A 16,817-nucleotide genomic window follows, 5' to 3' on the forward strand; every position below is an offset into this window, starting at 1 on the left:
CAGACAAGATGTTGAGCAAAAGAAGCCAGAGTGCATACTGTATTATTCCATTTAGAGAAAGTTCAAAAGCAGACAAAATGAGTGTATAGTCATGGAAGTCAGAAGAGTGGTTACCGTTAGGGAAGTATTTATGGAGAAGGGCAGTGTATTGGTAAACGTTTATCACTCAGATTTCTTTAAAAAAAAAAAAAAAAAAGGAAGAAAGAAAGGAAAGAAAAAAAAAAGAGAGAAAAACCCTGAATTTACAGCATTTGCAAATTTACATGGTGTAAATACTCCCACCACCATGGTAGATTTCAAGCAACTAAAGTGCTGATACTGAACACAGAGTTGGGAAGAGATATATACGGCAGGTCAGATCCAACACACTACTGGACAATGGCATAAAGGAGCATGCTGATATGCTAGAAATGTTCTGCATCTTGATCCAAATTGTGCTTACACAGGTGTATACAGATTCACAGAGCTATGCACTTAAGACTTATTCACTTTACTGTATGCATATTACACTTCTATAATAAGCAAAATTTAAAAAGGTTTCTGAGAACTAGAAAGAAAAAGAAGTTATAACTGTTGTGTCCCAGAGGATGAGCCACAGAGATAATGGCTGGGAAGTGGGCATTCAGATCTTGTTTCCACAACAGAGATGTACCAAAAGGGAGACACCATTAGTAGTCATTGACATAAATAGAACAGAGATGGTAACTCTTTTAGCTCGACTACTCTCGAATATTTCAACTTCGGAATTTAATTCAATTTTATCACCAATGGTTAATATACCGCACAAAAGATAGTGTTGTTTCTGAAAAATCCCAGATCCGCTGTCTTAACTATCTATGGCCCTGTCACTTGGTGATGATTATTCCACTGGGTGGCTCCAGATGAACATTTTAAGCACAGTACCACCTGAATACAATGAGCAGACACAGAAAAGCACCAATTTAAACAATATTACTTTTATTTTGAGTAAAAATACACAGTCATATCATTTTCCTTACATCCCTCAAATCTTAAATATGTTCAATATGTCTAGAAGATGTCTGTGGTCTAGCTAAATGAGACATTTTAATAGGACAGCAGCTCCTGACATTTATAGCACTTAAATACTTAACATTACAAAGCCAAAGCAAAATTTTGAAGGGGCTGACTGATGATAGCTTGACAAATCCACAGATTCATTTGTTCCCGATCTGGCAATATAGGACCATAGAAAACACCAAACCAAGTATCTAGAGAATAAAACAACAGGATTAGCAGGGAATTTAAGGGAAAACACTGGACACATTATAAATAAACAGAAAGAACATCATATATGAAAAACTTCTGTCTACTGACAGTTCTAATCTTATTTATCTAAGTCATCTCTCTTGGGAAATTAGAGGTTCCAATGGGGCAAAAGAGCTCTGAGAAAGGTCTCCAAGTTTCTTTGTGTTTTAATAAGGGTTTTTCAGCTGGCCAATCAGTCTCTAACCAGGCCTGTTTAACTGTGCCTTAGTGGCTGCCACCAAAAGACCCTCTCTCTCAGACACACACATCCTCCTGTAGGGCATCTCCCCTCGAGCTCTGGGGAGCTCAGGCCTCTGGGGACTAAATATACCTATTGCTTCCATAAGAAGGTTATGATCATCTGGTTTAAATCATCTGCATAAAAATCAAGGAGTCTAAAATTTCTCTTGCCATAGTTTTAGGCATTGCCAAGAGGAACAAAAAAAAAAAATGAAGTAAATTTTATTTTTTTTTAAAAAAAGCTTCTAAACTATGGGGAATAGCTTAGTTCAGGAAATTCCTTTGAAGTGAAAAAAGCACAGCTGAAAATCTGGGGCATAATTTCCATCTCATTAAGTAGCTCTCCCAAGCATGAGGGACCCCAAACTTGCTCTAATTGGCTCTGTAGTTGGTGGCTTGCATGCTGAGTCTTTGATGTAGAAATGACAGACAGGACCTGTGTGCATTACCAACCGACAGTTTCCTCCCCACCAGCCCCCTTTGAAGGCAGACAGGAGTGGGCAAAGCACCATTTATGCTGCATCATCGCAAAAGCTCCTACTGTGTTGAGACTTTCTGCTTACTAATACTTTCCCAGAAATGTAATTAAAATGAGAACAGCTGCCCAATATTTTTTCCTTCTTAAAAAAATTGATAGCAATTCCCTGAAAAAGTAATGATTTTCATTCAAAATGTTCTAAAATTCAGGACTGAAATTTAGTCTTTTTGCCTCCATCCCAAGCCTTAAGTCTGGGGTCTTAAGTATCAGGAAAGAATAAAGAAAATGAAAAAAATAATGGGATAAGGCAACTGTCGTCTTTCACTGCCACATCCTTGACATAGAAGCCCATCATTCAACAGCAGACTAGACAGTTAATATCATATTTTATTGTATTCTGTTGTCTCTGTAAAAAACATTTATCATTGGTCACAAAAATAGCAAATAACTAAAAGAGATCTGTCATTTTATAATGTATGCTGAGTCATGATAAACTTGCTAAGAAGTATGCATGGGTTCCCATATTCTGAAGAAGTCTAGAAAATGTAAAATTATCATTTTTCTTTTAACTGCTTTATTCCTAAGATCTCCTGTCAGGATAACTTTTATCCTACAAAGTGATGACTATCAGTGTGTAGCACTTTTTAAAAAAATTAAAGTAAGGAAAATACTGATCAGTTTTTGCACATCTAAGTTGCTGTAGTCAAATAAGGAGAGAGATGATAATTAGGGTTCTTTTAAGTCAGAATAATGAGAATTCCAAGAATGTCTATAGATAAATTTTTCTTGCAGAATAAAGCATTTTGCATAGAGCCCTAGCATCCAATGTGAAAAGAATCCCTCAGGTATATAGTCTTAACAGAGCCTTGAAACTAAATATTGGCCTGTCCTATCAAAGTTTATGCCTAAACAGACTAACATCAAAGATCTAAATGGGGGAGAGGTTTTCTTTTTTTTTTTTTTTAATATGATTTTTTTCTGTGGAGATAGTCTGAATATATTTTCTGCAGGAAGTCATTTGCTTCGTTTCTTTAAAAATATTTATTAGAGGAGTTTTTCTAACTATGTACTTTGTGCTTTCTTGTATTTGAACTTGGGAGACAGAGAAGGGGGTGGGCCTAAGTGTTATGCAACTCGTGCTAACAACTAAAATAGAATAACATACATTTTTTGGATACATTTTTATAGAATGGCTATCAGAAGACTATTTTCAAAGCTTCTTTTTGAATAAAGAAAGAAGTAATATAAAATGATTTTCTTTCTCTTCAAACCTTAGAGGGAGAACAGGTTTTAGATTGCAGGACAGAACAAAAAAAAAGTTCAAATAGTTCTTTGAACCAACTAGTTACCACTATCTACAGATAGTCTAAAAATCATACTGAATTTAACTGGTCTAACTCAAAAAATGATCATATTTTATGAAAGTACCACATAAATTCCATATCTATAAATTACTGTACAGAAGGGTTTTACTAAGGTATTTTCCTTTATATATCTTTAAAGGAACGAATAAAATATCTAAACGTGTAACAAATACAGGGAGTGTAGTGATTTCACAAAATACTGAAATGCACTATTCCTGTTGTAATCTTATTTTCCACTAGATGTATTTAGGTTTTTGGCAATGCCTTGGCTGTGATATAAGAGACATCAATCTCCCCAATTGATTATGTCCTTATTTTTTTCTGGCTTTGCTTTTGAGAAGCTTCTTAAAAGCAACCGTGAGTTGTAGCTAGTCAGAGTCTATTGTCTGAATGAGGGTTTAGCATGAAATTTAACACTTACATTGAATATCTCATTTAAAGCCTGTTCTCTCTATCATTCATTTAAAGTCAACTCTACCAGGACATATGTGTGTATGTGTTTTATGTTTATACATGTATGAGTATATATGCATGTGATTCCTTACCTCTGTGACCATTAGCTTTCATTTCTAAATTAGCATAAATTCAAAATACAAAGCAGAGAAACACAGGACATTTTATAAAAGGCAGAATCAAGAGAAATAGACCTAATGCATAGTGCCATTTGACTTTGATCATGTATCAGACATAAAGACAGCTATAACCTACTGACAAAGAATTCTTCATATTTAGACCTATTCATTTGTATAAGGAAGTAATACTCAACAACCCAATTTGCTGCTAATAGTCTTTAACCTTTCCCAAATGGTTGGCTGGGAAATTCCACCAATAACCCAAGTGACCACTTAGAACACTAAATTGCTTCAATCCCAGCTAAAATTCCTTTCTGGCAGTGATGTGGCACAAGTGACAGGTACAAAGCTACCAGAAAGCCCAAGGAGGACACTGGACTCCCATTCCATGAGCATGAAGCAGAAGCCACTCAGCTTAGCTAACCAGCTCTCAGAGCCATTAACCAAGGAGATACTTCACAACATTGGGATTCTTGCTAATTCCCTGAAATAGGATTGTGAGTGGATTTGACTCACTTGATATCTAAATTACCCAAGATCTGGGATGATTCCAAAAATGCTTCTCTGAAACAGTTTTAATTTGTCTTCTTGGCAAAGATTTTTATGTAATGTGAAAAGTATCCTTCAGGTTCTAATAAAACCATGCCAAGAAAGTCCATCAAGATAAAAATCCTATGCGGGATATTTTTTCAACATCAATAATTAAATCGATGGGAATAATTCATGAGTTTCAAGCAGAGCTTCCTTGAAAATTCCCAGTGAATCCATAGTACTTAAGTTGAGAAAATCAGAGGCAACTGTCTCTAGTTTTTAGAACTTGTTAGATTTCCCTAGAGTGAAATATTAAAAGAATAGCTCCCCATACTCTCGAGTTCAGTTTTTACTTTCTGTTTCAAAATCAGGATGAGAAATAAGAAATTGTAAGGGTTGTGGTTTTGCTTTTGTTTGGTGCTTTTTCTTCTCACTTTAGAAAACTTTAACCCTTGTGCCAGTTTTCAATGGAAAAAGGATATCTGGGACTAAGAACTGTGTGGAAATTAATTCTATTTTTTTTTCCCAGTAGAGAGGTCATACAGAAATAATAACCTCAGCCATTCAGTTCATAAGACTGTAATCCCGCCCCCAGATGCTGGCTGAATGAGGGAGATGCTTGGTCTTGGGCACTGGGTACCTAGAGCTTTTTCTAAAGAACCTGGTTTTTATTTGGCTCACCATAAATATTTGTTAGAAGAATTAATGAACAAGCAAGGGAATGAATGAAAAGTCAATAATACAAAATCATACTGTACCTCAACAACTGCCAGTCCAAATGCTATTCCAATAATTATGATAATATGTTTTGCCAATAAGTCTTTTAATAAAGAAATACATGGCTGTCAAAAAAAACATAAAAACTTACATTTAATAAAATTTTGACCTCATATTAATTATAAATTATTCATTTGGTTGACTTTTTACATTGCTACCAAGGAACACACTCAACAAAAAAGAATTAGATCATTCCCTTCACTCCCCACTTCACCTTGCTCCAAAAGGTTATAACTGCTGTGGTTTGTTCCTACATTAAAAAGCATTTGAGGAGCAAAATTTTGCTTAACTGCCTAATCGCTGAAACAAGTGATAGATAATGATAAATAATCATTTTCTCACCAACATATTCCCAAATTATACATTTTATAGCTTATAAAATCACAAACTTTATAGTTGTATTATAAAGCTATAAATTTTGTAATTTATAAAATTATAAGTAACATTTTATCCTAATTTTAAATTATTCATTTTAGAGCTGATATCACCTGGACTATGGATTTTTTACGTTTGTAATCTAGAGCAGAGAGGTCGCTGGTTGAGGTTTTAGCTAATTATATTGAAAATTTTCATTTTTAAAACAATGTATTTTCAAAATCCCTTAACTTTAAATTAAAATTTAAATAAAAAGTGTTATTTTTATCTTAAAAATAAAAAATCACTATGTCTGCCATTAATGCTATTACTTTAGATAAAAAAGAGAATTTAGAAAGTTGCCTCTCTGCTGCATTTTTTGAAACTGATGCAAACCAGCATGCAATTTCCAGCTTCAAACATTTCAGAACAGACCTAAAAATTCCAAAAATTGTAAAGTATAAGGATAATTTTAAAAATGGAAAAATACTACACAAAGTAACAGTGTTATTTCTGTATTGCCATAAATCATCCCTCTGATGGGTATAAATGTACAGAGAACTAACAAAATATTGCTATTTATTAAATAAATTAGAAGTTTTCCATAAGGCTAAGTAGTCTTTTCCCCTTCATTCCTGAATGTAATGAGCTTCTCCATTTACATCTGATCCAAAGTGGTAAACATTCAGGGAAATTATTATGTCACTTAGGGTTAACTATGAGATTAATGATTATATCTACTGAGTCACATTCATTATATTTGAGGAGTTTTCTGTCCCTCTTTCCCCAAGATAACGAGGTTATCTTGGCAAAAGTAAGGGAAAAAAAAAACAGGAATTACGGTCATTCCAGATTTGTTCTTTTTCCAGACTTCTTGCAAATGACACATGGCAGTTGGAAGTATTTTATGAATTTATGACCTTTCTTTTGGGACACTGGTGCAGCTATCAGCCTATATTCAGCTGAATTATATGTGAACTTGCAGGGAATGTCTACTGGTTTTTTTCAGGATAATGCTAGGGGCTTTTCAGAACCTATCTTGAGGAAAAACATCTTTAAGTTGAATTTTAGCAGGAGAGAGACAGCAATCTGCAATTGAATTTACTAATTTCCTCATTATCCTCAGTGGAAGCTACATTCATTTGTACCATATTTATTGCCCTTCTTCCTTGTAAATATTATGTCAGTAAAATTAGATAGGGAATAGGAGAGCAGGGAGAAATAGAATAAAACTCTTTTAGTGATATTACATTGAAAATGAAAGACATAAAAAACACTGTAGTCTGCTAGATAATTTCTTGAGTTACTTTAAATATTAGTGACATGAGTGACTTTAAGTATTAATGATGGCAATCCCTCTTCAGAACAGGGCCTCTTTAATGTTGATAATACTAGTAGAAAAGATCAGTAGTCTGGAGGGGAGCAGTTTCCCCTGAGATACTTTTATATGTTGACCTCAGTAGCAGTTACTAAACCAAAACCATGCTAGATTGAAAATAATCTTCAGGTATTATAGAAATGAATTCATTGTGATTTGTAATGGCTTTTATGTATTTCTCTCCCAACTAGATTATAATCTCCTACAGGATGCAGAAGCATGTCTGATTCTAGCAAGGGTTTGTCTGACACATAGTATGCACTGAAAAGTAACAGCAAATAAATGAAGCACTAAAATCAATTGTCATTATTTACACATTCCTTCATGGTAGAAGGAACAGCCTACATAAGGCCCTGTGATAAGGAACAGATGTCATGTCCTCCACGATGCCATATCCTGAACCCCAAAACTGAGTTAGATGAGTTCCCGTAACACCTTGTGCCTACCCCTATTCCAGAAATGCCAGGAGCCCATTGGGTTAAGGCTAATTATCTTTCTCTCTTCCTTATTTCAGCATCAGCTGCATGAGTGCAGGCCTTGCACCCTGCTCGGGAATGGATCTCCACTGGCTAGCCCAAGGCTAGAGATGGTCAATAAATATGTGACGAATTGATCAATAACAAGAAATGTGACATTCATGAGCCATGTAAATATGACATCTATAACACATAAAAGATTAACTCATCCTTTTCAGTAGACTTTAAATGTTCGAGGCAACTTCTCAATTGGACCAATCACGAGGCAAATGAGTAGGTGTACTCAACATCCAGAACCTAAGCCCTAAATGTATTGGAAAGGATTTGGAGTCCTTTCTTTACATCTTGAGAAAAAAGGAACCTCTTTTCTTGAGAAATGGTAATACTGATTAGAAAAAAAAAAATTAAAAAAACCTTGACTTTAAAAACTAAAGTGAAATATTGATTTCTAGAACTTATATTAAAATAGAAAAAAATAGAGGAGAATAATGATTAAGGTCACCAATGAGAGGACAGAATAAACTTTTGTGTTAGTTTGCACTTTGCCTTTGCCGCCCTTTGCAGTAAACTGTTTCTTTGACTCACCTATTAAAGTTGGGTTTAAATGATGCCAGATCCAAAGAAGATAAAATACTTCCATTCTTTTAATATGTGCTTTTTTCTTTAACTAAGAATTTATTTTTTATTTGGGAAATTCCTTAGATTTTTATACCATGATTCCCACTGGCTGCATTTTAATTTTTGTAGAGACTTTTATTGTGAAAATAAAATAACAGAATCACTTACTGTGCCAAATTTGATTTAATGCTTACCTGTTTGTAAACATATTTTCCATCATAAATTGTACAAGAATCATCTGGCATTTCTGGACATTCACATGACTTGGAATATTGTTGAAAATTACTTCCCCAATCAGCAGCTCCCCTGACCAAACCACAGCATTTAAACTGATAAACAATAGAATAAAAAATAGTCACTAAGAAGATTAAGTACCTTCTCAATACATTGAATTATATTCTTCTGAAATCATTATTAAAATATATCTCATGCTAAAATATTGTGTAAGTCACTTTACCCACCACTCTGAATATAGAAGCAAAAATGAAGGAATTTTTTCATTTTGGTCTTAATATTAATGATAGAAAAATGAGATTGCAGATGTAAAGCTCTGAGGAACTTGGAAAGATGAAGAACTCATCTTTGAGTTTTCAATGACAAAAGAAAGGGGCAGAGTCAGATCTTTGTATCCTAGATTTTAGCAAAGAAGTTTCCAAAGAGTCTACAAGAGAGTCAAGGTCTCGTTAAAGAACTGTTGCTCAAAAGAGATGAGAAGTTTTAAAAACGAAATTTCTATCCCTTGATCTCTGATCACTTTTGAAGGAGAGGAGGAAAAGAATGAGAGGTATTGCAAAGACCAAAAAGATGTTCAAGGGGCCTCCTATGAGCTTGAAGTTATGGACATCTTTAAAATATGAGGGGGAGTACAAATGAAGGATAAAACTGTTAGAATAATGTCAAGAAGGTTAAGGCCCAGAGTAAACTGAAATATGGAGAAACATCAAAGGGAGGGGAAGGGGATTTGTGGCCATGTTTTAGGAAGAAAAACAAGGAAGTGATAAGCCCAATGACTCAGGGGATATGACACATAACATTATTAGGTGAGAGAGAGAGAAGTAATTATCCTTCATCTTGCTCCTATCTGCTCTATCCGTGAAAAGGCTCTTCAGGCAGAAATGGTAGGAAAAAAATTGCTGAAGGAAACAGAACTAACACTGAGTGGTTTTCCAGGCTCCAATGCATTGCAATGCCAGGACTTTGAAAGAACTTTCATTCACTGGCTGGGTGACCATGTTACTTAAACCTCTCTGCACCACACACAGTTCCTTATGTGTAAAATAAAGATGATAATAGTTGCTAATAACAGCATCCAATTCACAGATTTGTTGTAAAGATAAAAATGAGAAAATCCATGTGAAGACATAAAGTACTTAGCCAAGCCCCAGGCTTGTAGAAAGCACTCAATAATACAGTAGCTGCTATTGCTGTTGTTTGTTGTTGTTGCTTCTGTTACCTTATCACATGTACATTATCTGTTCAACGTTGTTATTTGGCTAAATAGAAAGTATCTTCTCATTTCTGTAGTTGATGTAGAGCTGGGAGTGATGATTAATTTGCTGGAGAACACAATCGAGTTTCCAAGATAGTTCCAATAATGGATTTAAACTAACTAGTTCAACCGAGGCAGATAGAAAGTCTTGCACTTTGGCTCAAAGACTGAATTATACAAATATTTGGCTCAACAGATGTTCATATGACAAAGAGCTAAAGATTTCATTGGTTCCAAGGTCAATATTAGCAAAGAGGACAATTTTGAAACAGACTACTTTCCTGTTCCCATGGTAGACATGATTAATTGCTCACTGTATCTGATTACATAATCTTGAATAGTATTAATCGATATCAACTCTCCACATCAAGTAGAATATAATCCCACTCTACATACACAGATTAGTCTATATTTGGAACACAAGATACCTTGGGATTCCTTAGGGAGACAAAGAGACATACTAACAGAAGACAAGGTAGTTGGGAAGAAGGCTAAACTTGTCATGGTAGCTGGTCACTAGATCAGAGGTGGGAGCAGTTAGGGAAAAAGTCTGTCAGGACTTGTTGGACATGGTATAACAGCTGGATGAAAAGGCACTGTGAAGTGAATGATACAACACCTCTAGACAAATAGTCAAAGAATCCAAGAGGGGGATATTCCACTAGTGCATTAACCAGGAATTGGTGTGGGAATTCCCTGAAATCCAAAGAGAAAGCCACTCAGCAGCTACAAATTCTGTCCATGTGTAGTGAGGCCCCAGGTTAACCAGCCAGAGTTTGTGGTAGGACTCTTCCCAAAGATGCATAACCTTACAAAGAAAGCAATGGTGGATAAGAAAAAGAAGGAGAAGGAGGGAAAAAAAAAAAAGAATGGACAATAGAAAAGAAATACAGTCCTATGAACACAAGGAGCTTCAGGCACAGGTTTTCTGTACAAGAATGGGAGCACCTCAGGAGAACATGCTACAGCTAATAGAACACTTAGAAACCAAGACCCAGAATCCCATGAAGGATATGCAGCAAGCGTGACCCAATCCAGAGGCCCAGTGGTTACCTCTAGTGCATGTTGTTCTAGGTCAACACACTGGGGAGGGTCAAGGATGCTCAGCCCCACCCAGGGAAGGAACTGAGGCTGCCTAAATTCTTCCTACTTTAGGCCTGTATTCATCTGGGCTCCAGAGAGGGAATGATCCAGGAAAGGAGATGATCAAAGGATGCAGCTATGGGGAGCGAGGAAAAGCACAACACAGAGGAAGTTAAACAGGGACTGACCCAGATCAGGTTTCGGCTCTTGGAAACGATGCTTTAAGCAGAATTTAAGCTTTAAGCAGAATTTTTACAAGCTGGAGTCTATCCAAATAGGAACTGGTGAATGCTCTGGAAAAAAATGTCATCTGATAAATAGCTCAAGAAACCAAGGATGTTTCAACTTGAAAAGCAAAGCTTTGAGGAGTCAAACAATAGCCATTTCAAAGAAAAGAAGCATCAACAGATTTTGTTTTTCCTCTGAGACTCTACAGAAACTAAGAATAAATGATGTAAATTCTAGGGAGGCAGATTTTGTTTCAAATTAAGAAAGAACGCACTAATCAGACTTGTACATAGGCAGGATGTGCAAAAATTGGTAAACTTTTGAATCTTCTATATTTAATTTGAGGGTGGGTGGCCATAAATATAAAATACTTTAATCAATGAGAAGTCAGATTAAATGACCTCTAAAATCCAGCCCTCCCCTAAGATTCTGAGAATTTCCATGTGATGCATAAAGTGAATGCTACATGTAGTCAGTATGATAGGAATTCTGAATAAAGAAGGTGCGGTTAGGAGGAGTTTCACAGAGTAGCTAATATTTTAGTTATGCTTTAAAGTACATGAATTTGGAAAGAAAGAGAAAAGCAGTAAGAACGTTCCAAGGATGCGGAATGATGCAAAGGCTGGAAGGCAGAATTGTTCAAGGGATGTTGAGTAGACAAGTCTGACTGGATGAGAATGTTTTCTTTATGAAGCAGTGTTTAGTAAAGTTAAAAGATTAAGTAGGAACTGATAGTAGAATATCTTCAATGCCTACCCATGTTGTGACGTTACCCTAAGCGGGGGTGGGGGCGGGGGAAGAGGAGGATAGTGAATTGATTAAAAACTCATAAACTTGCCAGACAGATCTGGGTTCAAATTCCAACCCCGTCCTTTGATAGCTGTCAGACCTCTCTAAATCCCAATCTCTTCATCTGTAGAATGGGGTCAATGAGAATAGTGATATTACCCATCTCATAGGGTTATTGTGAGTATTAAATGAGCTACTGAATGTAAAACCTGGTACATAGTAGTAAGTAACAGTAAATGTTAGTTATAATTATCTTTATGAGAGAGAGGCAGTGGAAGGAGAGAGAGAGAGAAAGAGAGAGAGATTCCCCAAACACGCTAACCTTTTAAATGGTAAATATTAAAACAATTATTGATTTGACCCCGTTGAGGCTTAATCTGCCATAAACATATCTTCTCAATCTCTGTCCTTCTAAGCTGCTTAAGAACCTTGTAGAAAAGAATTACAAATATTCTTGGATTTTTCTTATTATATGGTGACAGAGTAAATAATCAATCAATACCCGCAAAATGAAGACTTTTCCTATCTTTAAGGAGTAGGCCAGTTAAAAATTAAGCAAACGCAGAAAAACTATGTCCAACTCCCTAAATGATCTACAAATTCTAATTACCTCTTCTTGAAATTCAGCCAGGGCTTGCTGGAATGCTTTTGCATTATCATCTGTTGCACTCAAATACTTTACATTTTCATAGAGAGTTTCATTCAGAACGTGATCATACTGAAAATTGAAAAGTATAGTTATATTATTCATGCCAGAAAGGTGGTATTTCAACTTTTCAGACTTTTCCAAAATTATCAAACATCATCTGTATACACACCTCAGATTTGAAAGTGGCTCCTAGGATCCCTGCCGCCACCTGCAGGAGCAGGATCAGAAGCAAGCCTATGAAAAACTGAAGAAGAGGAAAAGAAATGGATATTATCGGCAGTGCATTCAGTACATCTGGGGACATTCTGGCACAGCACTCCTCTCCACACCCGGGGTCATATCACAATTGGAGTGGTAGTCCTACTCTTCATTTATTCCACCTTTTGCTTCAATCTGCAAATTTTGGGTCCACTGCCATCAGAATATTTGCTTTAAAGACTGATCAAGGAAAGCCATTCAAATGAAAATTTATGGATAGGATTATTGGTATCTGTATAATATTGAATGGAGGGAAGTTTGAAAACTTCGATGAATTTATTTGAATTTATCTTTCTCCTTCCCTTTCTTTATCAAACACAAACCCACACAAACCCAGAACTGGCTTCAAAACAGCATTTCCACCACGATCAGAATCACCTGGCATCTTGTTATATACGGAGATTCCTAAAATCTGCCTCAGATCTACTGAATTATAATTTTGGAAGATGCAGCCCACAGATTAATTTTTTTTAACAAGTTCCTCAAATAATTAAATTCCCCAATTGCAAATGAGGCCTTATTAATCAAAAAGCAACTACTAGGGACACTATTAGAGTCCCATTAAAACTGTCTCTACTTTCCCTTATAATAAACAAACAATTAAAACAATTGTTTTCATGGACTGACACATACTTATTTTATTAGAGAAATAGTTTATATTAGTTCCGATAAACTCTTGTCATTTATATCTGATAAACACTTGATTTTTTTCTAATATTTTTATTATACCCATTTATGATTTTCTACTATATATGTTAAAAATGAATGTCTAATGCCTGTGGGTTATCCCAACTCAGTCCATCCTCCTTGTGACAAATCTCGTTCCAAGTGACAAATCTGATTATGTCACTCCCTTATAATTTTCTGAGCATGGCATACAGAACACTTTACAATGGGACTTCAGTCCACACTCAGACTCATCTCCTATCATTTTCTGAAAATAGCTTCTGCCAGTCTCCAGCTATAGCCAAGGCCTCTCAGTTCCCCAAACATGCCAGCACTGTGGTGCCAGGCTCTCTTCCTGGAGAGTTCTTCATACCCTCAGCCATACAAACACCTTATTCACTTCTGCCTTGACTTGAACATTTCCTGCTCTATCCTTGCCCTTTTCTTCTGAGGCCACTCCTATTGTAGCTATTTGTTTACTCATTAACCTTCCCTAAGGGGTTCTAATTGTCTTAAGGTCACCTGTATCATTTAGCCCAGTATCTGGCATACAGAGGTACACAGTCATGTTGAATAAATGAATAAGTGAATAAATCAATGAACAAATGGATAAATAATTAAAATCTGTCTCCTTTCAGAGTATCCTCCAATCCAAACCAAACTAAGCCAACTCTAAGCCATATTAGCTTCCATAATCAAACCGTCTCAACAGAAGCTAGAGTTTCATCCATCTTGACATGTTCTTTTGACAGACAACGGAAGGGAACATAATCCTCAGGAGTCTGAAGGCTGGATGCTGGGATTCATCTGGAGAACTCACCAACAGAAGCATGCAGCGGCTTTCCTTCATGGCCCCACAGCACCCCAGGAAGCCCAGAATCATGATGATGGCACCCACGGCGATCAAGATGTTCACAGCAACATTGGAGTTAATGTCAGCACCCCCAGAACTGAGAATCTGGAAATGAAAAAGACATTAATGGCAGAAAATCCCTGTCCTTGAATTTTATTTTGCTCATTCAACAAATATGCATGGAGTATACCTACTATATACCAGGCCCTGTTCTAGGACCCTGAAATACTTCAGTGATCCTAACAATAAAAACTCCCTTCCCTCATGGAGCTTACATTCAGTCAAAATGTTGTTTGCTTGAATAATGTTTCCAACCTTATATTTTTCTAAAATGTTATGTTGGAAGTTGGATAGAGGAAATGTAATAGATTTTTTAAACACTGTTTTAAAAAGCTTAGAAGGACAGGTACTTTAACTCTTCTTGATGTGATCTTTGATTCACAGATTTTGTGTTTTGTGCATAAAGTAGCATTATAAACCATGTGTTTTTATGATAATCTAATTCTGTAAATTAAAAAGTCCAAGTTCCTCAAACCAGTGATAGACACAACAATATGAATGAATGTCAGGATCATTGCGTTGAGATAAAGAAGCCATATAAAAAAGAGTAAATACTGTATCATTCCATTTATATAAAGGTCAAGCCGGGCGCGGTGGCTCACGCCTGTAATCCTAGCACTCTGGGAGGCCGAGGCAGGTGGATCGCTCAAGGTCAGGAGTTCGAGACCAGCCTGAGTGAGACCCCGTCTCTACTAAAAATAGAAAGACATTATATGGACAACTAAAAATCTATATAGAAAAAATTAGCCGGGCATGGTGGCGCATGCCTGTAGTCCCAGCTACTCGGGAGGCTGAGGCAGTAGGATCGCTTAAGCCAAGGAGTCTGAGGTTGCTGTGAGCTAAGCTGACGCCACAGCACTCACTCTAGCCTGGGCAACAAAGTGAGACTCTGTCTCAACAAAAAAAAAAAAAGGTCAAGAATAGGAAAAACTATGGTGATAAAAATCAAAGCAGTGCTTGACTTTGAGCAAGTTAGGAGGGAAAGCATGAATTGACTGAAAAGGAACATAAGGAAACTTTTATGGGTTAATAAAAATGTTTTGTATCTTGATAAAAAAAAAAAAGTCCAGTTCCTGACAATCTGTATTAATTCTATCTCCTCATTCCCAGAAGGTATAGTTCATTAGAGTCTTCCAGAAACTCTTTACGTTGCCTGTTAAATAACAGGATAATGAGGAAAAAATCCCAGGTCCCTTTTTGGTGGGTGAGCCAACCATTCAGCATAATTCAGGTCTTTTCCTGCAACATACGCATACTTCTCTTCATCACCCTCCTAACATCGAGCTCAATCTACCACTTGTCCTCCATATATATTGAGAAGTAAATCACAATAAAAATTGTGATACCTTGTGCCTGTGCTATACACGAGTGCTACAGATAGCCCATCTATCTCATGTAACCTCTATCTGCTAGGCTATCTTTAGTTCAAGCATTAGTTCTCAGACTAACTCAAAGACTCTGCCTTCTGGAATCTTCCAGACAGCACATAGGTCAGCTCCCTTAACAGTCAATACAAAAAAGACTGCTACTACTGGCCGGGCGCGGTGGCTCACGCCTGTAATCCTAGCACTCTGGGAGGCCGAGGCGGGTGGATCGCTCAAGGTCAGGAGTTCAAGACCAGCCTGAGCAAGAGCGAGACCCCGTCTCTACTAAAAATAGAAAGAAATTATCTGGCCAACTAAAATATATATAGAAAAAATTAGCTGGGCATAGTGGCGCATGCCTGTAGTCCCAGCTTAAGGGAGTAGGATCGCTTAAGCCCAGGAGTTTGAGGTTGCTGTGAGCTAGGCTGACGCCACGGCACTCACTCTAGCCTGGGCAACAGAGTGACACTCTGTCTCCAAAAAAAAAAAAAAAAAAAGACTGCTACTACTAACAATGATATTTTTGTTTTTAAAGGCTTTTTAAATCTACTTATAGCCGGCTGGGGTCCCCAACCCCTGGGCTGTAGACCGGGGCTGGTCCTTGGCCCTCCAGGCACCGGGCCACAGCAGGAGGCAAGTGGCAGGTGAGCAAGTGAAGTCCCACTTGCACTCACAGTCACTCGCCACCGCTCACATCGCTGCCCAAGCCCCTCCCCGCGGCAGATCAGCAGGGGCATCAGACCCTCATAGGAGCACGAACTCCACTGCAAACTGCACACGCAAGGGATCCAGGCTGCATGCTCCCCAGGAGAATCCAATGTTCCTTCCCCCGCTCCCACCCCCATTTGTGGAAACATTGTCTTCCAGTTCAACCGGTCCCTGGTGTCAAAAAGGCTGGGGACTGCCGGTCTGGAGGAAACCTTTATTCAAAGGTCACTAGGAAGGAATGATCTATAGTTATAAAAACATGAAAATGAAGCTCTATATTGCAGTCAGGGTCCTAATAAATAAGTTTTTAACTCTGGGACAATTACCCAAACCACTGGGCCCCAGTTTTCCATGTATACAAGGGAACTGGGTCAGCTATCCCAGTGCTATCTCAGGCCTCCTTTGTGTCTAAAAGTGTATGCTTACAGATAATGTTTCAGTTTACATATTTTGAAAGCTTGGTTATGTCCTAAAGATTTTTGTTTGTTTTGGAATCTGTTTGTTTTCTTGTTAAGATTGGACCGAGGCAATGTTTTGTTAATAAACAAGTATAGCATTTGGATCAAAATAGATGTGACAAAAAAGGAAGCATTAGGAAACCAGTTCTGCGTGCTCA

At 37.1% G+C, this 16,817-nt stretch overlaps 1 protein-coding gene across 1 annotated transcript in view; it reads right to left on the reverse strand.

Moving 5' to 3' along the window:
- Positions 1–1,003: 1,003 nt before the first annotated feature.
- TSPAN8 (tetraspanin 8) overlaps positions 1,004–16,817 on the reverse strand; it is a 29,731-nt gene continuing 13,917 nt past the window's right edge. The window contains exons 3-8 of the mRNA XM_069490616.1: positions 14,037–14,174; positions 12,462–12,536; positions 12,254–12,361; positions 8,249–8,383; positions 5,210–5,293; positions 1,004–1,229 (exon numbers count right to left, since the gene is read on the reverse strand). Coding sequence (XP_069346717.1) covers positions 1,176–1,229; positions 5,210–5,293; positions 8,249–8,383; positions 12,254–12,361; positions 12,462–12,536; positions 14,037–14,174 — 594 coding nt within the window. The 3' untranslated portion in view covers positions 1,004–1,175. The remainder of the gene's footprint in view (positions 1,230–5,209; positions 5,294–8,248; positions 8,384–12,253; positions 12,362–12,461; positions 12,537–14,036; positions 14,175–16,817) is intronic.

The sequence above is a fragment of the Eulemur rufifrons genome, chromosome 16 (genome assembly GCF_041146395.1).
Source record: "Eulemur rufifrons isolate Redbay chromosome 16, OSU_ERuf_1, whole genome shotgun sequence".
In the NCBI taxonomy this organism is placed as follows: domain Eukaryota; kingdom Metazoa; phylum Chordata; class Mammalia; order Primates; family Lemuridae; genus Eulemur; species Eulemur rufifrons.